At 45.6% G+C, this 26,971-nt stretch overlaps 1 protein-coding gene across 4 annotated transcripts in view; it reads left to right on the top strand.

Moving 5' to 3' along the window:
- Positions 1-26,363, top strand: part of LOC141259003 (galactose-3-O-sulfotransferase 2-like) — a 229,512-nt gene extending 203,149 nt beyond the window's left edge. For all 4 annotated transcript variants that reach the window (XM_073674375.1, XM_073674373.1, XM_073674372.1 and 1 more), the window contains one exon: positions 24,962-26,363. In XM_073674375.1, the coding sequence (XP_073530476.1) occupies positions 24,962-25,804 (843 nt within the window). In that variant the 3' untranslated portion in view covers positions 25,805-26,363. The remainder of the gene's footprint in view (positions 1-24,961) is intronic.
- The last annotated feature ends 608 nt before the right edge of the window (positions 26,364-26,971 follow it).

Raw genomic sequence — 26,971 nt, 5'->3', positions numbered from 1 at the left:
TATATTCAATTTGCAACCTGATGGAGGTCAGTATAGATGGACTAATAGAACAAGTCCCACACACTGCTAGAAGGCCAAATATTTTTTTAGAGCTAGATGCAGAAAAAAATTATATTCAATTTGCAACCTGATGGAGGTCAGTATAGATGGACAAATAGAACAAGTCCCACACACTGCTAGAAGGCCAAATATTTTTTCAGAGCTAGATGCAGATAAAAATTATTTTGAATTTGCAACCTGATGGAGGTCAGTATAGATGGACTAATAGAACAAGTCCCACACACTGCTAGAAGGCCAAATATTTTTTCAGAGCTAGATGCAGAAAATTATTATATTCAATTTGCAACCTGATGGAGGTCAGTATAGATGGACTAATAGAACAAGTCCCACACACTGCTAGAAGGCCAAATATTTTTTCAGAGCTAGATGCAGAAAAATATTATATTCAATTTGCAACTTGATGGAGGTCAGTATAGATGGACTAATAGAACAAGTCCCACACACTGCTAGAAGCCCAAATATTTTTTCAGAGGTAGATGCAGAAAATAAATATATTCAGTTTGCAACCTGATGGAGGTCAGTATAGATGGACTAATAGAACAAGTCCCACACACTGCTAGAAGGCCAAATATTTTTTCAGGGCTAGATGCAGAAAAAAATTATATTCAATTCGCAACCTGATGGAGGTCAGTATAGATGGACTAATAGAACAAGTCCCACACACTGCTAGAAGGCCAAATATTTTTTCAGAGCTAGATGCAGAAAAAAATTATATTCAATTTGCAACCTGATGGAGGTCAGTATAGATGGACTAATAGAACAAGTCCCACACACAGCTAGAAGCCCAAATATTTTTTCAGAGGTAGATGCAGAAAAAAATTATATTCAGTTTGCAACCTGATGGAGGTCAGTATAGATGGACTTATAGAACAAGTACCACACACAGCTAGAAGGCCAAATATTTTTTCAGAGCTAGATGCAGAAAAAAATTATATTCAATTTGCAACCTTATGGAGGTCAGTATAGATGGACTAATAGAATGATGCTATGCCCAAAAGGTTTTACTTCACTAGGTGCAGTAAGAAAATTGGTATTCTATACACAGGTGGTGTAGCTTGCAACACAGATAGGCTACTCCACTGACTAACACACTCTGCAATAGGCCAAAAAGGATTAGCTTTGCTAGATTTAGCCAAATGCTGTGAAAAAAACTTGCACAGCACTGGCACAGACCTGCCTGGCAAAAACTGATAGGAACTGATGTAACTTAGTCCTGAAAAGGACTGCAATTACAATTAGTCTTTACTCCCACAACCTATCTATTTAAGAGCACAGACCTGCCTGATAAAAGTCGTAGGAAATGCTGTAACCTAGTCCTTAAAAGGACTGCAATCACAACTATTCCCTACTCCCAAGCTATCTGTAGATTTGTGTGAAAATTGGCTTGAAATTAACAAGGTATAGCGCACACAGCAACAGCGGTGCCGTCTAACACGCAGCTGCAGCAGTGAGAAAATGGTGGCGACGGGGAAAATGGCTGGGTCTTATAGGGCAAGGACATGTGACATACACTGCCAATGACACATGCCCTTGCTTGGGTGAAAAAAAGCACTTCGCTCCGTGTGTGCGCTGCTGATAGGCTGACAGATTGCACCTCCCCACTGTAAATGCGGGAAAGAGAAAAATAAAATGGAGATCTTCATTATTCCTGCAGAGATCCATCCCCTGCCCCTCCCCCCGCCCCGCTGTACACTCAAACTGCGTATTAACATTAATTGTCATCATTACTGAGAAAAAATCCAGTTATGATTTTGGTGCACGAACAGTTATCGAACATAACCTCGAACAGCCAAATTTTTTTCAAATCGTTCGTGTTCGCCGAACGGCTCAAACACCGCCCAAAACAGCTCGAATTTGAGATTGGCGAACAGTTCGAGTCGAACAACGCTCATCTCTATTCATGATAGCACTAACTTTGCAGCTGCTATGGGGCTCTTGAGCAGGGGAGAAATGTGAGCCCTCAGAATCAAATCCTCTGGTGGGCACAATGTTTTTCAATCTGAAACAGCTTCTCAGTGGTAGTTGTATTTCACCACAGCCATATTCTTTAGCTCGGTGAAAGGACTGGCATAGAGGGAAACCGTATCTACCCCAGCTGTCATTTCTCTTTCACCAGGTTCCGCCCATTGTCACACACGACCATGCATGGCTGTATGTTCAGGGGTGAGAGCCACAGATCAGGCTGCTGTGTTACAGCTTTCAACAATTCTGCAGCACTGGGCGGTTTGTCACCTAAGCATTAAGCATGTTATCTTCAGCACAGCATGTTGCCGCTGGGCCAAGGCAGTGCTGCAGTGCTATCAGCTTGTGACTGATGTCATCATTTCAGAGATGGAGGAGGAGGTGCTGAAGCTGAACAATGTGATTATATTGAGGTTAAATTGGCGATGCTGTTTTTTATACTAAAAATAGATCCTATTGTTTTGTTTTTTTTTACGTTATTTTTTAAGACAAATGCATTCACCAGGAAATGTCATTTTAACATCTTACAACCTTATCTGGCAATGTGGTGTGTGACACATCATCAGACACATCCTGTTTCATTTATGATGGAGGGACTCTGAAAGTCACAAAGCCTATTTTTATAGGGCCATCAGGCGGCTCTTACTATTCTTAAAAGGCTAGCAGTCGGCCCTCGCTATTGTTAGAGAGCCATCAGCTGGCTATGCTTTGCTGTTCCCATTATTAACAAGTGGGTCTCCTATACTGTTATTGTGTATGCAGTGACTGCAAGGGCTGCCAAAAATTTGGACGCAACCCAATACCCCTTTGAAGAGACATAGAAGTAAAAAAATGTTCCCATTATAAAAGAGCGGGTCTCCTATAGTGGTAATGCCCATGCTGTGACTGCAAGGGCTGCCAAAATTTGGGAGAAACCCCACTAAGAATTTGAAGACACATAGAGCAGGGCGACAGTAACGATAAATTCCCATTAGAAAGGAGAGAGTCTGCTATACAGTTATAGGGTATGCAGTGAGTCCAACGGCTGACCAAATTTAGGAAAAACCCTACTAAGAATATAAAGACTCATAGAGCAGGGCCACAGTAACAAGTACGACATGTTCCCATTAGAAAGGAGAGGGTCTGCTATACAGTTATAGGGTATGCAGTGAGTCCAACGGCTGACCAATTTTAGGAAAAAACACACTAAGAATTTAAAGACACATAGAGCAGGGCCACAGTAACAAGTACGACATGTTTCCATTAGAAAGGAGAGGGTCTGCTATACAGTTATAGGGTATGCTGTGACTGCAACGGCTGATCAAATTTAGGAAAAACCCCACTAAGAATTTAAAGACACATAGAGCAGGGCCACAGTAACAAGTACGACATGTTCCCATTAGAAAGGAGAGAGTTTGCTATACAGTTATAGGGTATGCAGTGAGTCCAACGGCTGACCAAATTTAGGAAAAACCCCACTAAGAATTTAAAGACACATAGAGCAGGGCCACAGTAACAAGTACAACATGTTCCCATTAGAAAGGAGAGGGTCTGCTATACAGTTATAGGGTGTGCTGTGACTGCAATGGCTGACCAAATTTAGGAAAAAACCCACTAAGAATTTAAAGACACATAGAGCATGGCCACAGTAACAAGTACGACATATTACCATTATATACAGTTATAAGGTATGCAGTGAGTTCAACGGCTGACCAATTTTAGAAAAAAAAACCACTAAGAATTTAAAGACAAATAGAGCAGGGCCACAGTAACGACAAATTCCCATTAGAAAGGAGAGAGTTTCCCATAGTATTGGCCTATGCAGTGAATGCAAGGGAGTCACTCCAATGCCCCATGGAAGAGACTTAGAGGGCCTCATAACAAAAATTTCCCATTAGAAAGTAGCGGGTCTCCTATACTTGTAATGCCCATGCACTAAGTGTATGAGCTGACAAACATTTACCCCTGGGAGGTAAGCATGAACATACTGTATAATTTTTTTTTTTTTACAGGCATCATAAACACCCTTTAAAAAAATGATGTGGGTGTTGCACCATGGACCACGGTCACCCTGGTGATATGGTGGTGGAGGATGAGGATGAGGAGAAGGCGGAGGACAAGAGAAAATAGCCAAAATCAGGAAGCGTATACCCATGTGTGGGTGTGAAGAGGTGCATGGGAATACACCTCCCAAAAAAAGACACTGGATTTGAGTTTATGTTACGCTGCTATCATTCGGTGGTGTTGAGAAGTCTGGCCCAATCCAGCCCTTGTTCATTTTTATAAGAGTCAGCCTGTCAGCATTTTCAGTTGACAGGCGGATGTGCTTATCAGTTATAATTTCACCAGCGGCACTAAAAACCCGCTCTGATAAAACGCTAGCGGCAGGGCAGCCCAGGACCTCCAAGGCGTAGAGAGCCAGTTCATTCCACGTATCCAGCTTACATACCCAATAATTATAAGGCACAGAAGAATCACGTAGGACGTTGGTACGGTCGGCAAGGTACTCTCTCAGCATCTTCCCAAACTTTGCACTCCTTGTGAGAGTACCCCGCACCTCAGGGCCTATGCGATGGGAGGGTCTGAGAAAACTGTCCCAGAACTTTGACAGTGTTCCCCTGCCTCTGCTGGATTGGATTTGTGTCTCTCTCGCCTGTACTCCTTGGTTGTCCAACGAACATTGACCTCTGCCACCAGCGTTTTCAGATGGGAATTTTTTTTAATAGTTCCGCAACAAGGACCTTCTGGTACTGCCCCATTTTTGTAGACCTGTCCACCTCAGGAATAAGAGATATAAAGTTCTCCTTGTAGGTTGGGTCTAGAAGTGTCACCAACCAGTAATGACTGTCACCCAAAATTTGGAGAATGCGAGTGTCATGGGAAAGGCATTGTAACATAAACTCAGTCATGTGTGCCAGACTACTAACAGGCAAGACTTCCATGTCCTCACCAAGAGGATGACAGACCATGCTCTCCTCCCCCTCCTCCTCCTCTCTGTCCTCTGGCTATCCACGCTGAACAGACGGTATGACAGTTGTGCAGGTAGTACCGTCTATAGCACATGAAACAAGCTCCTGTTCTTCCTCCTCCTCCTCCTCTTCTTCCTCACTGTCACCCAATCCACGTTGGGGTGAGATGAGGCTGGGCTGTGTGTAATCACCCTGTATGGTTCCTTGTTCAAGCTCATCGTGCTCTACCTGCAATGCATCCTCTGATTGTGAACAGAGAGCGTTTCAGAAGACAGAAAAACGGGATGGTGACGCTAATTATGGCGTCATCGCCGCTCACCATCTTGATGGAGTCCCCAAAGTTTTGGAGGATGGTACATATGTCTGACATCCATGTCTACTCCTGAAGTCTTATGTGTGGAGCCTGAACTGAATACCGACTGCCTTGTTGATGCTGGTAGTCAACAACTGCCCTCTTCTGCTCACAAATCCTTCCCAACATCTGCAGTGTAGAGTTCTTATGCTTGGGGAGGACATCACATACCAGTCTGTGAGCCGGAAGCTGCAAACGCTGCTGAAACACGGCAAGGGTGGCGGAAGCTGTAGGTGACTTTGTAAAATGGGCACACAGGTGGCGTACTTTAACAAACAGATCCGGCAGCTCCGGGTAGCATTTGAGAAACCGCTGAACCACGAGGTTAAGTACATGGGCCAGGCATGGTACATGTGTGAGCTCGCCTCTCCTCAGAGCCGCCACCCGGTTCCGGCCATTGTCACACACGACCATGCCTGGCTGTAGGTTCAGCGGTGTGAGCCACAGGTCTGCCTGCTCTTTCAGAGCTGTCAACAACTCTTCAGCATTGTGCGGTTTGTCACCTAAGCATATTAGCTTCAGCACAGCCTGTTGCCGCTTGGCCGAGGCAATGCTGCAGTGCTTCCAGCTTGTGACTGATGTGGTCATTTTGAAAATGGAGGCTGAAGAGGAGGAGGAGGCTGAGGAGAATGAGGTGCAGGAGCTGTAGACTGTGGGGGCAACCCTTATTGGCACAGGGCCTGCAATCACTGGTGTCGGGAGGACGTGTTCCGTCCCAAGGTCCGACTGGGTCCCGGCTTCCACTATGTTAACCCAGTGTGCCATCAGTGAGATGTACTGTCCCTACCCACAAGCACTTGTCCACGTGTCTGTGGTTAGGTGGACTTTCCCGGTAACTGCGTTGTTGAGGGCACGGCTAATGTTTTGGGACACGTGCTTGTGTAATGCGGGGTCGGCACACCGGGAGAAATAGTGGCGGCTGGGGACCATGTACCGAGGGATGGCCACCGCCATCAGGTTGCGGAATGCTTCCGTCTCCACGAGCCTAAAAGGCAACATTTCGAGCGCAAGCAGTCGTGAAATGTAGGAATTTAGTATTGTGGCCTGTGGGGCGTTGGCTGCGTATTTGCGCTTGCGTTCCAAGGACTGGGTTATGGACAACTGAACGCTGCGCTGGCACAAGTACGTGGACGTGCTTCCTGATGCTGCTACTTGAGAGTGTGCAATGACAGGTGCAGGGCAGGAGGCATCTTCGCATGCACCATGGACAGGGGATTGGCTTGCATTAACAACAGCGGAAGAAGCAATGGTGCCACCCGCAGACACTGTTCCTGGACCCTGGGGTTCGGCCCACAAAGTCGGGTGCTTTGCTGCCATGAGCCTGATCATGCTGGTGGTGGTCAGGCTGGTCGTTTTGCCACCCCTGCTGATGCTGGCCAGGCAGGTGGTGCAAATAGCCTTTTTGGGGTTATCGGCAGAGTCTTTAAAAAAACAACCAGACTCGGGAAGACCTAACAGTTGTACTGGCAACTTCCTTCGTGTTGGTGTTACGGGGAACGGTTGCCTGCCTTCTTTCTGCGGCCACCACACTGCTTCTTCCTGCCGGTTGGGGTGCTCTGCCTCCCTCCCCCTGTGTGCTGCTCTTCTCGCTCTGCATGTCCTCCTGCCAGGTTGGGTCAGTTACTATATCATCCACCACCTCGTCTTCCACTTCCGCACTCTGGTCCTCCTCCTGACTTTCTGGCAATTGTGTCTCATCATCGTCCACCTCTTGTGACACTTTCCCACCATCACCTTCATGTGACTGTGGCTGTTCAAATATTTGGACATTGCTACATGCAATCTCCTCTTGCCCCACTTCAAGTGGACCGGGCGAGAGGCCCGAATCTATAAATGGAAAAGTGAACAGCTGTTCGGAGTGTCCAAGTGTGGGATCAGTTGTCTCTGGGCACTCAGCATGGTGGGAGGAAGGAGGTTCAGGGTCAGGAATATGCGGTCCAGACTCACAGCTACTGAGACTTGACCGTGTGGAAGAGAAGGTGGTGGTGGTGGTGGCTAAGTGACTGGAAGCATTATCTGCTATCCAACCAATAACCTTTTCACACTGCTCTTTGTTCAGTAGTGGTGTTCTGCGGTCCTCTATTAATTGGGACAGGAAGATCGAGCAAGAAGATGTGGGTGTTTGTTGTGGCACAATTTCAGCTTGCCCATGGCCTCAGCCTCTGCATGCACCATCATCACCATCACGTCCAGTTCCCCGTCTCTTGCCACGTGCCTTGCCCATTTTAAATGGAGGACAATATCTTCCACGCTCACTACAAATGACTGAATTTGGAGCGAACTTATATGTGATCCGTGTGACGGACAAACCACAGTTTTAAATACCTGGCCTGTACGTAACTATTTTGAACAGCAAACTGGTGTCATTTGCTTCACTGACACACTGCAACAAATTTTTAATGGAGGTCAGAAATGGCAGTATTTTCTGAAAACGTATATGTGATCCGTGTGACTGAGAAAACACAGTTTTAAATACCTGGCCTGTAGGTAACTATTTTGAACAGCAATCTGGTGTCAATTGCTTCACTGACACACTGCAACAAATTTTTAATGGAGGTCAGAAATGGCAGTATTTTCTGAAAACGTATATGTGATCCGTGTGACGGAGAAAACACCGTTTTAAATACCCGGCCTGTAGGTAACTATTTTGAACAGCAATCTGGTGTCAATTGCTTCACTGACACACTGAAAATTTTTTTAATGGAGGCCAGAAATGGCAGTATTTTCAGCGCAACTATATGTGATCCGTGTGACGGACAAACCACAGTTTTAAATAGCTGGATTTTTAGTGCTGTAATATGGAAAGGACCTGGCTGTATTCTGCAGTGCCAACAAGCAAATGGCGCAGAAAAACTGTGTTCTCTGGATTGCTTTTTAAGCAAATAATGAGTATTAAGATCCCCAAAAAATTATTCCTGGCCCCTGAGACCTGGGCCTATTTCTAGAAATATCTAACAGCAGCAGCAGACAAAACTGGAATGGAGCCTCTTGTCCTATGTGCACTGCAGTCCGCTATATACTCTGCCTGCCTATATACACTGCCTGCCTGCCTATATACACTGCCTGCCTGATATCTCTGCAGATTTATTAGTCCTCCGAAGGACTGTTTGTTGAGATGGATATGTGTCTCTAATATAGTTTGGTACACCCACCCTAACTAGAAACAAGCAAATCTCTCCCTAGCTCAGCAGCTTCTCTTCCTACACTCCCTGATTCCGGAGTGACTGTGACGAGCATGGCCGCGCCAGGTCTGATATAGACCCGATGACGCTGTTCGGCCAGCCAATCACTGTAATGCTACAACCAACATGGCTACGGCATTACAGTGAGTGGCAGGCAATCCCTGCATGTTCATTGACGCTCTAAAGAGCGCGAAACATCCAGGGATGAGACCCGAGCTCCCGCCGAGCAACCCCGGAAATACTCGGCGAGCGCCGAGCATGTCGAGCAGTGAGATGCTCGGGCGAGCACCATGCAGTAGCAAACATGCTCGCTCATCACTAATGGAGAGGTGTCTATTAGTGTTGAGCCACCCCCGTAGTGTTCGAGTTCGGTTCGGTTCGTCGAACACCCGTGTGTTCGCCGAACTGTTCGTCGAACTGTTCGTCGAACACCTTCGAACACCGTTAAAACCAATGGCAGGCTAACAAAAACACATAGAAACACATAGAAAACACCTTCAAAGGTGTCCAAAAGCTGACAAACTGCTCAGAAGACACAACTAACACATGGAAAAGTGACAAGTACATATAGTCATGCGAAAAGAAAAGAGGTGGAGGAGTAAAAGGAGGGGGAGACACAGATATAGGCATGTCATGCCCTTCTAAAATCCAAAAAGTGAGAAGCCGAGACGGCCAGTCCGCTCCTGCCCGTGCCACCTCCGTGTCGCCGGGTTTGTGCCAGAGCCGCGGTGAACCCTGACGGCCAGCCCCCCTCTCCCAATACTGGTGCCTGTCCGCTGGTGGGTCGAGAGAGCCCCCCTGTGGTGGAGGCAGCTCTAAGCTTTTTAATTTAAATTGTCCCTCTAATTTGAATGAATACACTTTAAATCCATTTACAAGGATCTATTGGAGGGCAAGTCTCATGCCAGCAGCCGCGTAATTCCAGCTCCAGTAGCGTCCACTAAAGCTGCTGCAGTTAAAAAGCTTTTATAAGGATCGAGCTCGGCTGTCCACCGCAAGGCATCCTAGTGCCAGTCCCAGCCCCTATGCCTTGGGGTGCCTCCTGATGCTCTTCACTAAGTATCCCGTGGTCCCGAAGCATTTCCTTTGAAAAAATTAAGTGTCCAAACTACAGGTGGTGTAGCTTGCTTAACAGCCGGGATAATCCGCTGACTAGCAGACACTGCTACTAGGCACAAAGTATTTCCTGGGCTAGATGCAGTTAAAAATTTGTAAGTAGATACTCTCGTTGGATGCTGAGAAAGCATTCCATAGAGTCTCCTGGCACGCCATATATGATTCTCTTAAAAAGCTTGGGGTAGGGGTCTAGGGGACCCTTTTATAGCCAAAATCACGGCCCTGTATCACAATACGTCACCTAGGCTGAAGATAAATGGAACTGTAGCACCGAGGGCTCGGTTGCTACAGACGTATTGCACCTCACCCAGAGGTGTGATATCTCACTCTCAGATAAGGATGGAGTGTGGATCAGGACCCGACACCTGCATGCATTACACCACATTGCCGTGGGGCAGGGCGACCAATATGCCCCTGAGATGGGCACGACAGTCCCTGTCCCTGGCTGGAGTGGGGGGAGGGAACACTGAGGAAGGGGAACCCTGCAGTGCAGGAGCAGGGAGGAAGCAGTTCCTGGGTGCATTGAGAAGGGAGTATAAAAGGTGGGCACCATCTTAGTTCAGTGCAGAGAAGTCTGAGCAGAAGTGGCAGGGAGCAGGGGCTCTGCATGAGCTCTGCTCCGGAGGCGGGCCTAGTAACAGAGGCCCAGGCCTGCAAGAGGGAGAAGGAAGGAAGAGGAGCGGAGAAGGCTCCAGGAACGAGGAATGAAGGGATCCCAGGGGTGCGGACGGGCGAGTCGCCACCGCACGCCCGAATCCACCTGCGTGGAGGGGTCAGGCCAAAGGGGGAGACCGGTCCCCGAACTAGTGGAGGCAGGAAACGACCCTCAGCTAGAAACCGGAGGCTCTGACATTTTATGTGGCGCAGCCCCTTGCTCCACCCGCTAGGAAGGCACCACATAGGGTCAGGGAAACTGGCGCCAAGTTTACCAAGAGGAGGCCCGAGGCAGCCGGACAGAAGTGTTGGTAAGAAAGGCCAGACAAAGGACACACAAAGGGGGTCCTGTGAAGCGCTCCAAAGTTATCTGGGAGTTGTCTGAGCCCCTCACCTGGTGAGCACAGTACGGCGTGGGCAGCCGTTACCTGCAGACGTGGTCTGGATAATAAGAACTGTGAGTAAAGGCCCTGAACTGCATCACTGACTCCGTGTCGTTACTGCTGCTGCCCTGCACCATCACCCCCATCCTCCACATACACTGCCCTGAGGCTATACTCCTCCCGTGGGGAGTTATGCTACGCTCTGCTGCACCCACAACACCAGCCTTAGCGGTCTGCCCTGTAGCGGCGGTTCACTCTGACCGCAATCCACGGGTGGCGTAGTCGGACATTTAAACATCAAAACCACATAAATAGTTCCGCCACTGGTTTGACCGCCCTGAGCCACGGAACCGGATCGCCGCCACGAAGACTACAACCACCAGCATCCACCAAAAAGGGTCCGGCTCCGGGTGTCCCAAGGCCCAGGGGGTGCGTCAGAACATTTTCATCACCTTTCACAATCACCAATGGGACAAGGGAGGGATGTCCTCTGTCCCCTCTCTTATACATCCTAGTGACGGAGCACCTGCTCTCATCAATTCGCCATAACCCCAATATTAGGTGGATTGAGGTGGGAGGCACCGAGTACAAGTGCTCTCTATTTGCTGATGATGTCCTAGTATATATCACTCAATCACATATATCCATCCCTGCTGTTATGGCTGAAATAGATCACTTTGTTACATGGTAAAATTTTAAAATCAATGCAGCGAAGTCTGAGGCCCTCGATGTCTCCCTCCCTAAATCCATATAGGATTCCATCCAGTCCAACTTTCCCTTTGCCTGGCCCTCACAGGGTATCAAATACTTAGGAATTCCTATTCATAGAGACCTCTCCCATCTATGTTATCTTAATTTTGGGCCCTTTATTGAACAATTCCATACAGACCACGGTTGGCAAGTTAGAACTGTAAGATTCACTACGTGAACCACTGGTGTTTTGTGGAAAAGCACATGTACACCGCGTTCCAAATTATTATGCAAAAAGTGTTTAGGAGTGATAAGGGAAGAATTTGTTTGTTTGTCAGTTAAACTCATTGATGGTGATGTGTGTCAGGGCTCTTTATATCACTGTAAGCAATTGCAGACACCTGTGCTAATTAGTTTGGCAGGTGTGTCCAATGAAAGGCAAGACTACTTAAGAAGGCTCTCTCACATTATTAAGCAGCCTACATTTTCTGCCAAAATGGGAAAGAAAAAGGATGTGTCGGCTGCTGAGAAGCAACAAATTGTGGAGTGTTTAGGTCAAGGCATGACTACAATCAACATTGTGCGATGATCAGGATGAAGTGTCTTGGCAATCAAGAAGTATGTAGCTGATTCACAGTACACACGTGTGCGTGCTGATAAGGGCAAATTGAGGACTCTTTCCTACAGGCAATTACGTCAGGTTGAAACAGCAGCGGCAAAAAAGCCTTGTCATAGCAGCAGACAAGTTTTTGAAGCTGCTTGTGCCTCCAACGTCCCCCGAACAACAAGATGCAGGGTCCTTCAGAGGTTTGCAGCTGTGCATATGCCATCCTGTCGACCTCCTCTATCCACTTCACACAAGCAGAAACGGCTCCAGTGGGCCAAACATTACATGAAGACTGATTTCAAAACTGTTTTGTTCACGGATGAGTGCCGTGCAGCGCTCGATGGTCCAGATGAATGGAGTGGAGGATGGCTGGTTGATGGACACCCCACGCAAACACGGCTACAGCGCCAACAAGGAGGAGGTGGAGTAATGTTTTGGGCTGGAATCATGGGGAGAGAGATTGTCGGCCCCTTTAGGATCCCTGAAGGCGCTAAAGATGAACTCCATAATGTATGTGGATTTTCTCAAACAGCACTTCCTGCCATGGTTCAAGAAGAAGAACCGTGTATTTCACAGCAAGATCATTTTTCTGCATGATAATGCACCATCTCATGCTGCACATAAAACATCTGCATCTCTGGCTGATATGGGCATAAAAGGGGACAAACTTATGGTGTGACCCCCATGCTCCCCTGACCTCTACCCCATTCAGAACCTTTGGAGCATCATTAAAAGGAGTGTCTATGATGGCGGGAGGCAGTTCACATCTAAGCAACAGCTCTGGGAGGGTATTCTGTCCTCATGCAAAACAATTGAAGCAGAAACCATCCAAAACCTGACAAATTCAATGGACGAGAGAGTTCAGAAGCTCCTTTCGAACAAGGGGTCCTATGTGAAAATGTAACATCACCTAGAATAAAGTTTTGAGTTGAAAACTGTTTGATTTCAGTTTCTAACAACCTGCTAATGCTTATAATTTCAAAAATGACCATTTTTTTGGTCTTTATTAAAATGAAAAGGTTGATCGAAAAGTTTGGGGGATCTAAGAGTGTGGCAACCCAGTAGTCATGATTACTTCGAATTCTGACAATATGAGGGTCATGCTGCAGGTAGTGCAGCAAGAAGGCACTTATGTGTCTTGCGCATCTCGGAGCCCCAAAATTATTTTCCGGGCTAGATGCAGCTAAAAATTATTTTTAATTTTAAATCTGGTGAAGCTTATTATAGATGGCCTAATAGGATCAGTGCTGCACACTGCTACAAAGCCCAAATTATTTTCCAGTCAAGATACAGATAAACATGATTAGTAATTTGAAAGCTTAAAACGGTTGGTAGGGTGATTTTAACCAATCATCAAGCTTTTACTCTCCCCAGGATGACACAGGGGTAGAAAAGTCGTTTCGGATCCATGATTTGTTCATCTTTATAAACGTGAGTCTGTCTACATTATCAGTGGAGAGCCGCGTGCGCTTATCTGTCAGCACACCACCAGCAGCGCTGAACACACGTTCAGACAGAACGCTGGCTGCGGGGCATGACAAGATCTCCAAGGCGTAAGTGGCTAGCTCCGGCCATTTATCCAGATTGGAAGCCCAAAAAGAGCAAGGGTCCAGTGACACAGTCGTGGCTTCAATGTTTACTTGGAGATACTCCTGTACCATCGTCTCTAGGCGTTGACTATGTGTCAGACTTCTTGTCTCCTGTGGCCTTGCAAAGGATGGGCTAAAAAAGTGGTGAAATGATTCCGCAAAATTGATGTTACTAGCAGATACTGTGGTTCTGTTACGGTTTGAGTGCTGAACACTTGACGGTCCCACGGTTGGCAAGTTGGAACTGTGAGATTCACTACGTGCACCACTGGTATTTTGTGGAAAAGCACATGTAAGATTCTGCAACAGTCTCTGCTGATACTCCTGCATGCGTGCATCCCTTTCTATGGCAGGAATAATTTCTGCAAATTTACTTTTGTACCGGGGATCTAACAGTGTGGCAACCCAGTAGTCAGGATTATTTCTAATTCTCACAATTCGAGGGTCATGTTGCAGGTAGTGCAGCAAGAAGGCACTCATGTGTGTTGCGCATCCAGGAGCACCAAGTCCCTGTTGTGTTGGTGGCGAGGTAGCAATCATGCTTCCTTCCTCTGTCCTCTCCCCCCAACCTCGCACAACAGAAATGTGATCAAGGTCTCCCTCATCTGATGAGTCTTCCATCAGTTCGTCCTCCAATTCTTCCTGGGCTCCTGCACCTTCCTCACTAGTTTGGCTGCTACCATGCGCCCTGGTAAAATCATCTCCCCCACCCTCACATGCCTGCCGCCTTGGTGCTGCCGACCGTCTGGACCTTGCAGATGTTAGCCCTTCCGCATACAACTCCTCCTCCTCTACTTCCTCCACCTCCTCTTGTGCCACCACCTGACTCCGAATTCTGTTTAACATGTGCTCCAGCATGTAAATCACCGGAATAGTCATGCTGATAATGGCATCGTCAGCACTAAACATCTTCGTCGCCATTTCAAAACTGTGCAGAAGGGTGCATAGGTCCCTGATCTGAGACCACTCCTCCAGCGTGATTTGCCCCACCTCTGAATCTCGTTGGCCCAGGCTATACGTCAGAACGTATTGCACCAGGGCTTGTCGGTGCTGCCACAGTCGCTGCAACATGTGCAGAGTTGAATTCCACCGGGTAGGCACATCGCATTTTAGCCGGTGAAGTGGCAGGCCCAACGACTTCTGTAGAGATGTAAGTCGCTGAGCTGCGGGATGCGAACGGCGGAAGTGAGCACACAGCGACCGTGCCCTCTGCAGAAGGCCATCTAGTCTGGGATAGTGGGCTAAAAATTGCTGGACAACCAGGTTCAACACGTGAGCCATACAAGGCACGTGTGTGACATTGCCCCGGCGAAGGGCCGCACCCAGGTTTGCAGCATTGTCGCACACGGCCTTCCCTGGTTTCAGGTCCAGTGGAGACAACCATTCATGAAATTGGTTCTCCAGAGCTGACCACAACTCCTCAGCTGTGTGACTCACATTTCCCAGACATTTCAATGTAAAAACCGCCTGATGACGTTGAGCCCTACTGCCAGCATAGTAAGGAGGTGTGCAGGATCCCTTCTGCGCAGTTAGAAAGCTTGTGGCATGACTAGACAGGCTTTGGGTGCAGGTGGAAGACCGAGAGGAGGTTGAGGAGGCAGAAGCAGTGGAGGAAAAATGACATAAAGAGGATTGACGCACAACTCGTGGGGACGGCAAGACTTGGACAGCAGCCCCTTGTCCTGCTGTCACCATAGTTACCCAGTGCCCAGTCAGCGACATGTAACGCCCCTGTCCATGCCTACTCGTCCAAGTGTCTGTGGTGAAATGCACCCTGTCACACACAGAGTTTCTCAAAGAAGCGGTGATGTTGTGTGCGACATGCTGGTGGAGCGCAGGCACACCTTTCTTTGAGAAGTAGTGCCGACTGGGCATCTGGTACTGGGGCACTGCGACGGACATAAGGTCTCGAAAATCCTCTGTGTCCACCAGGCGGAAAGGCAGCATTTCTGTAGCCAAGAGCTTGCAGATGGTGAAATTCAACCTCTTAGCTTTCTCATGGCTAGGAGGAAATGGTCTTTTACTTGTCCACATCTGAGGGACCGAGGGCTGGCTATTGTGCTTAGACGGGGTTGATAAGGGTGTCCCCAGCAAACTGCCGGTCTGTGAGGAAGATGCAGGCGGACATGTTAGGTTGCCTTGATCCAAAGGTGGTGCTATCGATGTCGGACAGCGCTCAAGACCAGCTGGTGTTACCACCTCCAAAGAAAATGATGACCTGCCAATCACGCTGGCTGTTGCGGGTAAAGAGGTGGCAGGTCTGCGCCCCAAAACAGGTGTGACTGCTGTCCCCCCAGTCACAGAGGATGAAGAGGCCGCGGATGCACAAGATATGGCAGACGGTGGTTGGCCCGGCCGGCTAGACCGCATTGTAGCACACTGAGCTTCCCACTGCAACTTATGCTTCATGTCCATGTGCCGGTTCATGCATGAAGTACTCAAACTATGTATTTTTTGGCCTCTACTTAGCTTTTGCTGACAAATGTTACAGATAACACGAGTTGGGTCATCTTTATCGATCTGAAAAAATGCCCAGGCTATGCAAGGCTTAGCACCCATGCGACCTGAAGAGCCACCACGACTTGTGGTGAGAGGCAGAGTTGTGTTTGAGGATGCAGTTGTTGACGTGCTTCCAGTACTACGTCTCTGTCCAGGAAGGCGCAACCTGACCTCGTCGTCACTAGCATCTTCCTCCACCTCCTCTGCTGACCTCATCTCTTGGCTGACTGTGGGTTGACAGTAAGTGGGATCTCCGACCTCATCATCATCACCCTGTGCGTTATCACACCCGTCGTCCTCAGAGCCAACCTGTTCCTGCCCTGACAAAAAACTAAAGTTGTCGCTCCAATCAGGTATTTGAGTCTTATCATCGTCTTCCTCATTGTCTCCACCAACAGGAGTTACAGTTTGGGAATGAGGGTCTACATTATGGTCAGAACCTTCTGCGTCTGGTCCTGGATCCGACTCATAAAGATTCTGGGCATCAGTGCAGATCATTTCCTCGTCTGGATTCACAGAAGCGCTGGAGTCGACCTCTGATTCCCAGGCTATAGTATGAGTAAACAGCTCTGCAGACTCAACCATCTGTTCTACCTCATACTCAGACGGGCAGCTGGAGATTTGGGAGCTGTGAGGAAGCAAGTGCGATTTGGGTGACACCTTTGAGGACTGGAGTATTTGTGATGTTGAAGTTGATGTGGAGGAGAGCCCACTTAAAGGAGCACTTGATATCCGTTGAAGCACCTGCTGTTTTTGTGCCTCATCTGGAATTTGTAGCGATTGGCGTGGCCGTAAGAAAGGGATCTTATCACATTGTCCGCTAAAAGAAGTAGACATTTTAGTTTGGCTGGAAGATGGTCTTTCTTCTGCACCTACCCCACGGACACAACCTTTTTTCCCCTTCCCAACACGCCTATTCCCCTTTCCACCAGCAGCAGGCCTTTTTCCACTCATTTTGGTGGTTAACTAATTCACAACTCTGGAGTTGTTTGCACAAAAAAACAATGGATGGTAACCGAGCAGAGCTGAGTGGCCAAACTGTGGTATTAGGCCAAAACTATTGGCTGGGTTAGATGCAGAAAAAAATTATTTTTAATTTGCAACCTGATGGAGGTCAGTATAGATGGACTAATAGACCAAGTCCCACACACCGCTAGAAGCCCAAATATTTTTTCAGAGCTAGATGCAGAAAATTTTTTTATTCAATTTGCAACCTGATGGAGGTCAGTATAGATGGACTAATAGACCAAGTCCCACACACTGCTAGAAGCCCAAATATTTTTTCAGAGCTAGATGCAGAAAAAAATTATTTTTAATTTGCAACCTGATGGAGGTCAGTATAGATGGACTAATAGACCAAGTCCCACACACTGCTAGAAGCCCAAATATTTTTTCAGAGCTAGATGCAGAAAAAAATTATTTTTAATTTGCAACCTGATGGAGGTCAGTATAGATGGACTAATAGACCAAGTCCCACACACCGCTAGAAGCCCAAATATTTTTTCAGAGCTAGATGCAGAAAATTTTTTTATTCAATTTGCAACCTGATGGAGGTCAGTATAGATGGACTAATAGACCAAGTCCCACACACTGCTAGAAGCCCAAATATTTTTTCAGCGCTAGATGCAGAAAAAAATTATTTTTAATTTGCAACCTGATGGAGGTCAGTATAGATGGACTAATAGAACAAGTCCCACACGCTGCTAGAAGCCCAAATATTTTTTCAGAGATAAATGAAGAAAAAAATTATTTTTAATTTGCAACCTGATGGAGGTCAGTATAGATGGACTAATAGACCAAGTCCCACACACTGCTAGAAGCCCAAATATTTTTTCAGAGCTAGATGCAGAAAAAAATTATTTTTAATTTGCAACCTGATGGAGGTCAGTATAGATGGACTAATAGACCAAGTCCCACACACCGCTAGAAGCCCAAATATTTTTTCAGAGCTAGATGCAGAAAAAAATTATATTCAATTTGCAACCTGCTGGAGGTCAGTATAGAAGGACTAATAGAACAAGTCCCACACACTGCTAGAAGCCCAAATATTTTTTCAGAGCTAAATGAAGAAAAAAATTATTTTTAATTTGCAACCTGATGGAGGTCAGTATAGATGGACTAATAGACCAAGTCCCACACACTGCTAGAAGCCCAAATATTTTTTCAGAGCTAGATGCAGAAAAAAATTATATTCAGTTTGCAACCTGATGGAGGTCAGTATAGATGGACTAATAGAATGATGCTATGCCCAAAAGATTTTACTTCACTAGGTGCAGTAAAAAAATTGGTATTCTATACACAGGTGGTATATCTTGCAACACAGATAGGCTACTCCACTGACTAACACACTCTGCAATAGGCCAAAAAGGATTAGCTTTGCTAGATTCAGCCAAATGCTGTGAAAAAAACTTGCACAGCACTGGCACAGACCTGCCTGGCAAAAACTGATAGGAACTGATGTAACTTAGTCCTGAAAAGGACTGCAATTACAATTAGTCTTTACTCCCACAACCTATCTATTTAAGAGCACAGACCTGCCTGATAAAAGTCGTAGGAAATGCTGTAACCTAGTCCTTAAAAGGACTGCAATCACAACTATTCCCTACTCCCAAGCTATCTGTATATTTGTGCGAAAATTGGCTTGAAATTAACAAGGTATAGCGCACACAGCAACAGCGGTGCCGTCTAACACGCAGCTGCAGCAGTGAGAAAATGGTGGCGACGGGGAAAATGGCTTGGTCTTATAGGGCAAGGACATGTGACATACACTGCCAATCACACATGCCCTTGCTTGTGTGAAAAAAAGCACTTCGCTCCGTGTGTGCGCTGCTGATAGGCTGACAGATTGCACCTCCCCACTGCAAATGCGGGAAAGAGAAAAAAAAATGGAGATCTTCATTGTTCCTGCAGAGATCCATCCCCTGCCCCTCCCCCCGCCCCGCTGTACACTCAAACTGCGTATTAACATTAATTTTCATCATTACTGAGAAAAAATCCAGTTATGATTTTGGTGCACGAACAGTTATCGAACATAACCTCGAACAGCCGAATTTTTCTCAAATTGTTCGTGTTCGCCGACAGGCTCGAACACCGCCCAAAACAGCTCGAATTTGAGATTGGCGAACAGTTCGAGTAGAACAACGCTCATCTCTAGTTATTACATATATCAAACTGAAATAGCTGTTGCAAAAACACCAATTTTTATAAAACATTAAGCTTAAGATTAATAGGGGTGCCCAAACTTTTTCATATAACTGTAAATAGCAGGATCAGGCTGATGGGAACTACTGCCCCCATCGAGCTGATCCTGCTGGCACGAGTGGACGGGGGACAGACATAGGCCGATGGGAGTAGTAGTGTCACATCGGCCTATGTTTGCCTGCACGCACACACCCGCAGACATCGCACACCCGCGCACACCCTCACACATCGCACAGACACCGCGCACACCCGCACACATCGCACAGACACCCACACACACCAATCATGATGGGTCTGATCGTCTGGGAGGTGAGGCTGACCTGTGCGGCCGTGGGAAAGTTCAAGTGAGTTCATGCAATGCAGTCAAGCATGAACTCACATGAACCCTCCGAGGGCACCGCGGCTACTTCAAATGAACAGCTGATCGGCATCACCTGATACCTCAGCTGTTCATTTGAAATAACCGGCGGGAAAGCGCAGCACAGAACGGGAAAGCTGGCGGTGAAGTCTTTTCACTGCCGGCTTCCCCGCCCGGGTCCTTCGCTCCCCGCTCCTTGGTGCTGTGCTCCCCGCCCGGTCCTAACTTACGATCAGGATGGGGGGAGCGGAGGATCGGGGTGGGAGGCTGCGGGGAAGCAGTATGGGGCTGTGTGATTGTTTAAAAGCCGGCGGCTTTTTACCGCCCGCCGGCTTTTAAACAATCAGGAGAATTCTCTCACGCTGGGATGGCATTCTGATGACAGGCTGGATCGCAGCTGAGTGCTGCCACCCAGCTTGTCATCCTTCAGAGACACTGCAGAGCGCAGGCATTATGGGAACTTTCGATTCCGGTATTCGATATTGTAAAAGTATCGGAATTAAGTATTGGAATTCCAATACCGCGAATATCAGCCGATACCCGATATTTCAGTATCAGAATGCTCAACACTAGTTGTGGCACATTTTCACCTTGGCCACGGCCCCGTCCTCTGCACGAACCATCACCAGAACGTCCACTTCCACGTCCCTTGCCACGCGCCTTGCCCATTGTAAATGAAGTAAAATAGCTTACACTTGCACTATCAATGAAAAAAGGATAATAAAGAGTAGATTAGAACCGTGGAAGAGGAAAACCACAGTTATTGTTTACTGGGATATACCACACTTTTTTAAATAGAGATATTTGCGGCTGAACAGTGAGCGACACACTCAAACTGCTTTTTTTTTAGATACCAAAGGCCCAAAACTGGATAGTACAGCGATTTGACCCGTGGAACTGCGAAACCACACTGGGATGTCGGGCCTACACAAGACTATTTTCAACAGATATATTTTTGTGTCACAACAGTCAGGAGACACTACTGTTTTTCTTTACGGAAAAAACTACCAAAAGCTGAATAATAGAGATTTTTTACCGTGGGATGGCAAAACCACGGTTATTGTTTACTGGAGTATACCACACTTTTTTAAATAGAGATATTTGCGGCTGAACAGTGAGCGACACACTCAAACTGTTTTTTTTTTTAGATACACATGGCCCAAAATGGATAATACAGAGGTTTGAACCGTGGAAGTGCAAAACAACACTTCTGTTTCTCTAGCCTACACCAGACTATTTTCAACAGTTATATTTGTGTGTGAAAAATCAGAGACACGCTTTTTTTTTGGGGGGGGGGAGGGGGGACACACCAAAAGGTTAATAAGACGGGTATTTGTACAGTGTGAAGGAGGAAAAAAAAAGGAGGATTTAGATGGAAAAAAAGGATTTTTCCTGGCCCCCGACACCTGGTGCTAAGTCCAGCAATTTCAGCAACAGGAGCACACAGGACTGTAATGCAGCGTTTGCTGGTATAACCACTGTGTCTCCTATACAGCCTGCCTGCCTGGTATCTGGGATGGATATTAGTCCTGAAAAGGACTGTTTGTTTGTTCTGGCAGCCTTTACAGACCCTACACTAACTATTTCGCAGTTTATATCTCTCCCTAAATCAGCAGCGCTGTCCCTACACTGTCTAATCCGGAGCGACTGTGTCCAAGATGGTGGCGCCCGGTTTTAAATACTCGAGGTGACACTGTGCGGCCAGCCAATCACTGTAATGCCCACAACCAACATGGCTGCAGCATTACAGTGACTGGCTGGCAATCCCTGCATGTTCATTGGCTCTGTAAAGAGCGCCAAACATGCAGGGCGGAGACCCGAGCTCCCGCCCGAGTAACCCGGAAATGCTCGGTGCTCGCCGAACATCCTGAGTAGCGTGATGCTCGGGCGAGTACCGAGCAGTGTCGAGCATGTTCGCTCAACACTACTGAACACTTTACAAGTGAGATTAGTGCACACACACTGACAAGCAAGCAGAACATTAATAAAACACAGCAGGCAAATCTCTAATAAAACACAACAATAAGATCAACAGAATCGGTGCTCCGTGCTGGAAAAAGTTCAATAGTCTTTAGTAAGTGGCCAGCTCTTCACAGGGGGCGAGGAGCCATAGTGCTTTTACAGAGCCTTTGTGCTACCAGTAACGTGGAAGACCCCTATATTTCTTTGGACAGATGATCAACCTGAGTGGGGACTTGCTTTTTTTGTGGATTAAATTCAAGCTTTTATTGGGAACATATTATATAAAATGTTGGATAACATTTATCCTGTGCCTACGCTAAGCACTTAATTCTGGGTTTCTATCTAAATCTACGAATGACGTGATTCAGATGAAACTGCCGAGGGAGCCATTCACTATAATAAGTCAGTAGAGTTACTCTGGACTCTGTCTGGCCTTTGTTAAGTGGTACCTTTTCTGAAGTGCTCAAAACTGTGGCCGACTGCACTTTTATGCCCACTTAAAAAGACAGACACCGCTGGATCATAGGCCACACAGTGTCCACAGTTTCTCCATCTGCTTAATGACAGGGAATCTTCCACCTGTAATGGCAGGGAATCTTCCACCTGGGGATCCATCTGAATCACATATTTCAGAGATTTACACGGAAACACCAGTGTAAGCGCTCAGCGTAGAGTGTAGGATAAATGTGAGCCGAGCCTTACTGTTATCTTTGTAAGGCAGAATAAATAAATCAAGAGCAGGTGAAGAATTGGTGTTATTTATTTTTATGCTGTTGCTCATGCGGTGTTACACTGACAGTACTGAAAGCTGTTTCATGTAAATTCCCCTCAAAAGACAAGAGGGCATTCCCTCCCATAGTAGAACAAAAGTTCAAAATCTAGAGGAGACAAGGCTTCTTTACCATAAGAATTATTAATTTGTGCAACTTTTTTTCAGAATGTTTGTTCCAGTGAATAGACAATTGGGATCATAGAGGGAAACATTGTTTCTTATTATTTCAGATGGACTGGATTATGCATTGTGGTTGTGCATATGGCCTTTGCCTTTGTTCTTTCCCATCCCTCAGTTTAACTTGAACATTTGACTTTTTTCAAGTGTAATTATTATGTAACGACAACACACATGATTTGTGTTAATTTCCTTGATTCCTCAGTTTCAAAATCCACAGAAAATTGTGCAAATTTTGTTGTGGAAATGCAGTGACATACTTAAATTTTCATAGTATGCATCGCAAAAAAGTGAAAAGAAACATACAGTGATGATTGGCAGCATAAATTGACCTGCTCGGTGGATTTTCAATCTACAACACATCAATTTTCAGCGAGCATTTTTCTCACAGCATGTGGATGAGATTTCATAAGATCTCATCCACAGTGCTGGTACTGTAAAATTTAGTTGATTTTCTATCCTTATACTCTCTAGTTCCCGATTTATTTATTTTACTCATTTACAGTTAGGTCCATATATATTTGGACAGAGACAACATTTTTCTAATTTTGGTTCTAGACATTACCACAATGAATTTTAAACAAAACAATTCAGATGCAGTTGAAGTTCAGACTTTCAGCTTTCATTTGAGGGTATCCACATTAAAATTGGATGAAGGGTTTAGGAGTTTCAGCTCCTTAACATGTGCCACCCTGTTTTTAAAGGGACCAAAAGTAATTGGACAGATTAAATAATTGTAAATAAAATGTTCATTTCTAGTACTTGGTTGAAAACCTTTTGTTGGCAATGACTGCCTGAAGTCTTGAACTCATGGACATCACCAGACGCTGAGTTTCCTCCTTTTTGATGCTCTGCCAGGCCTTCACTGTGGTAGTTTTCAGTTGCTGTTTGTTTGTGGGCCTTTATGTCTGAAGTTTAGTCTTTAACAAGTGAAATGCATGCTCAATTGGGTTGAGATCAGGTGACTGACTTGGCCATTCAAGAATATTCCACTTCTTTGCTTTAATAAACTCCTGGGTTGCTTTGGCTTTATGTTTTGGGTCATTGTCCATCTGTAGTATGAAACGACGACCAATCAGTTTGGCTGCATTTGGCTGGATCTGAGCACACAGTATGGCTCTGAATACATCAGAATTCATTCGGCTGCTTCTGTCCTGTGTCACATCATCAATAAACACTAGTGACCCAGTGCCACTGGCAGCCATGCATGCCCAAGCCATCACACTGCCTCCGCTGTGTTTTACAGATGATGTGGTATGCTTTGGATCATGATCTGTACCATGCCTTTGCCATACTTTTCTCTTTCCATCATTCTGGTAGAGGTTGATCTTGGTTTCATCTGTCCAAAGAATGTTCTTCCAGAACTGTGCTGGCTTTTTTAGATGTTTTTTGGCAAAGTCCAGTCTAGCCTTTTTATTCTTGATGCTTATGAGTGGCTTGCACCGTGCAGTGAACCCTCTGTATTTACTTTCATGCAGTCTTCTCTTTATGGTAGATTTCGATATTGATACGCCTACCTCCTGGAGAGAGTTGTTCACTTGGTTGGCTGTTGTGAAGGGGTTTCTCTTCACCATGGAGATTATTCTGCGATCATCCACCACTGTTGTCTTCCGTGGGCGCCCAGGTCTTTTTGCATTGATGAGTTCACCAGTGCTTTCTTTCTTTCTCAGGATGTACCAAACTGTAGATTTTGCCACTCCTAATATTGTAGCAATTTCTCGGTGGGTTTTTTCTGTTTTTGCAGCTTAAGGATGGCTTGTTTCACCTGCATGGAGAGCTCCTTTGACCGCATGTTTACTTCACAGCAAAACCTTCCAAATGCAAGCACCACACCTCAAATCAACTCCAGGCCTTTTATCTGCTTAATTGAGAATGACATAACAAAGGGATTGCCCACATCTGTCCATGAAATAGCCTTGGAGTCAATTGTCCAATTACTTTTGGTCCCTTTAAAAATAGGGTGGCACATGTTAAGGAGCTGAAACTCCTAAACCTTTCATCCAATTTTAATGTGGATACCCTCAAATGAAAGCTGAAAGTCTTAACTTCAATTGCATCTGATTAGTTTTGTTTAAAATTCATTGTGGTAATGTCTAGAACCAAAATTAGAAAAATGTTGTGTCTGTCCAAATATATATGGACCTAACTGTATATAGCACCATTAACTTAAACAGCTCTTTACCGACATCACCATCTCTATCCACATTGGGACTCACAATCTAAATTCCCTGTCAGTATGTGTGGGAGGAAACCTACCCAAACATAGGGAGAACATACAAACTCCTTGCAGATGTTTGTGAGATTTCCACCCAGTACTTTAGTGTTGAAAGGCGACAGTGATAACCACTAAGCCACCAATCTGCCCCAAATGCAGACTAATTATAATTAGATTTTATTGAAATGTAATTTTTATAATGGATTAATTATCTAATTAATTAATTTTGAGCAGGTTGAAAAAGTGATGCCGGAGGACACATTCTACTTCACCATCCTGCGAAACCCAGTCTCTCGGATGGAATCATCTTTTTCCTACAACAGGAACAACGGACCCTTCAAAATGGCTAAAAGTCTGGAAGATTTTTTACACAATGCAACAATATATTACAAAGGTTCAGATGGATTTGGCTATCTTGGTAAAAATTGGATAACTTTTGATTTAGGTTTTGAGCCTAATGATAATTCCTCTGAGCAATCAGTTTTATCATGGCATGCTATGGATAACATATTTGATCTGGTGCTGATCACAGAATATTATGATGAGTCTCTTATTCTTCTGAAGGATGCTCTCTGCTGGTCTTTCTATGATGTCCTGTCTTTCCCTCTTAATAGTAGAAGCAACAGTACTAAGAAAACACTAACGCTGGAAACTCAAGAAAAGATAAAATCATGGAATAATTTGGATTGGGATATGTATGTCTACTTCAATAACTCTTTCTGGAAACGTGTACAGATATTTGGAATGGAACGTATGGAACATGAGGTTAAAGAACTTGAGAAAATGAGGACTTTGATGTTTGAGAAATGTTTGGAGGATGAGGTTGACCCCCAAAATATAAGGGACAAATCATTGAAGCCATATCAATCTGGGGTTGCCAAGATCCTTGGGTACAATCTTAAGATTGGACTATCAGAGGACGATGAGCTGCTGTGCAAAAGGTTTATCACTCCAGAACTTCAGTACAATAAAATTTTACAAGATAAGCAGAAGAATAAGCTCATACCAAGGATAAAAACTATAGAAATTTTAGGAAACCCAATGAAGAATGTTACTAAGTCAACATTGAAGACATGAACCATGTGACCATGTTATAAAAATTGTGTCGTCCGCAGTATGCACCCAACATTCCTCATTCCACAAGCTTTAACAAAAGTCCACTTCCTACATCAGTAAATCTTTGCTTAAAAACAATGTCAAGCCAAAAATGCAGGTCTTGCTATTTTGTCCTACAAATTGACACCATGGTGGAATCTAGACACATCTGATAATCAAAATGCTCCATCTGGGTTCTTTAATGGTACAGAAATAAGGATGGAGATGTTAACAGAGCATTAAACAGGCTACCTTGAACAATATCATCTTTACTGACACGTCCTATGATTACAGAGATGTACATAGTACATACAGCATGGCAGGGTACACTACAAAGCCCCTTTGTTTCGGGGCTATAGCTTTATGGTGTGCAGAGGTAGCAGTCACACCTGACACCATTACCACATAAGAATATGAAACTTGAGTTTCACATCACTCACACAAGTAGTATAATTACTAATGAAACCCAAATGTTATGAATAAAGCCTATGCCAAATATAAATTAAAGGGAACCTATCATGTCAGTTGGAACATGAAAAGTGCCTCCAGGTTGTTGTTAGTGATGCAATATGCATCACTAACACGGTTTTTGCATTAAAATCGGTGCTGTAATCTTTTGTAAAATCCACTTTATATACTTTTATCTTACTTTGCTTGTTTAGTCATAGGGGTGTTCCATTCTTTATTCAGTCCGGCTGGTCACCACCCACTCAATTTGAATTGTCCTCGGTTTGCGCCGGCCATCAGATGAATAGACTAGTGGTCCTGACCCTTCCGCACTGTATGCTGTCACCCACACTTGCGCAATGTGTATTGCAAAGCTGCGCGTGCGCAGTGACGATCGGCTCCCACGCTCTCAATTGCGTGCACAGGAGCAGCTCATCACTGTGCGCGCACGCGAGCCGATCGTCATTGCGTACGCGCGGTGATACGTGGCTTTACAATACACATTGCGCAAGCGTGGATGACAGCATACAGTGCACAAGTGCGGCACCACAACAAGACTATTCATGTGATGTTGGCGCAAACCGGGGACAAGCCGGACTGAATAAAGAAAGGAACACCCCTATGACTAAACGAGCAAGTAAGATATAAGTATATAAAGTGGATTTTACAAAAGATTAGAGCACCAATTTTAATGCAAAAAGC

Source organism: Phyllobates terribilis, unplaced genomic scaffold, assembly GCF_046119375.1.
Source record: "Phyllobates terribilis strain yellow unplaced genomic scaffold, ASM4611937v1 Scaffold_3__8_contigs__length_932513732, whole genome shotgun sequence".
In the NCBI taxonomy this organism is placed as follows: Eukaryota; Metazoa; Chordata; class Amphibia; order Anura; family Dendrobatidae; genus Phyllobates; species Phyllobates terribilis.
The sequence above is the reverse complement of the archived record's forward strand: the minus strand, read 5'-3'. Positions and strand labels throughout refer to the sequence as shown.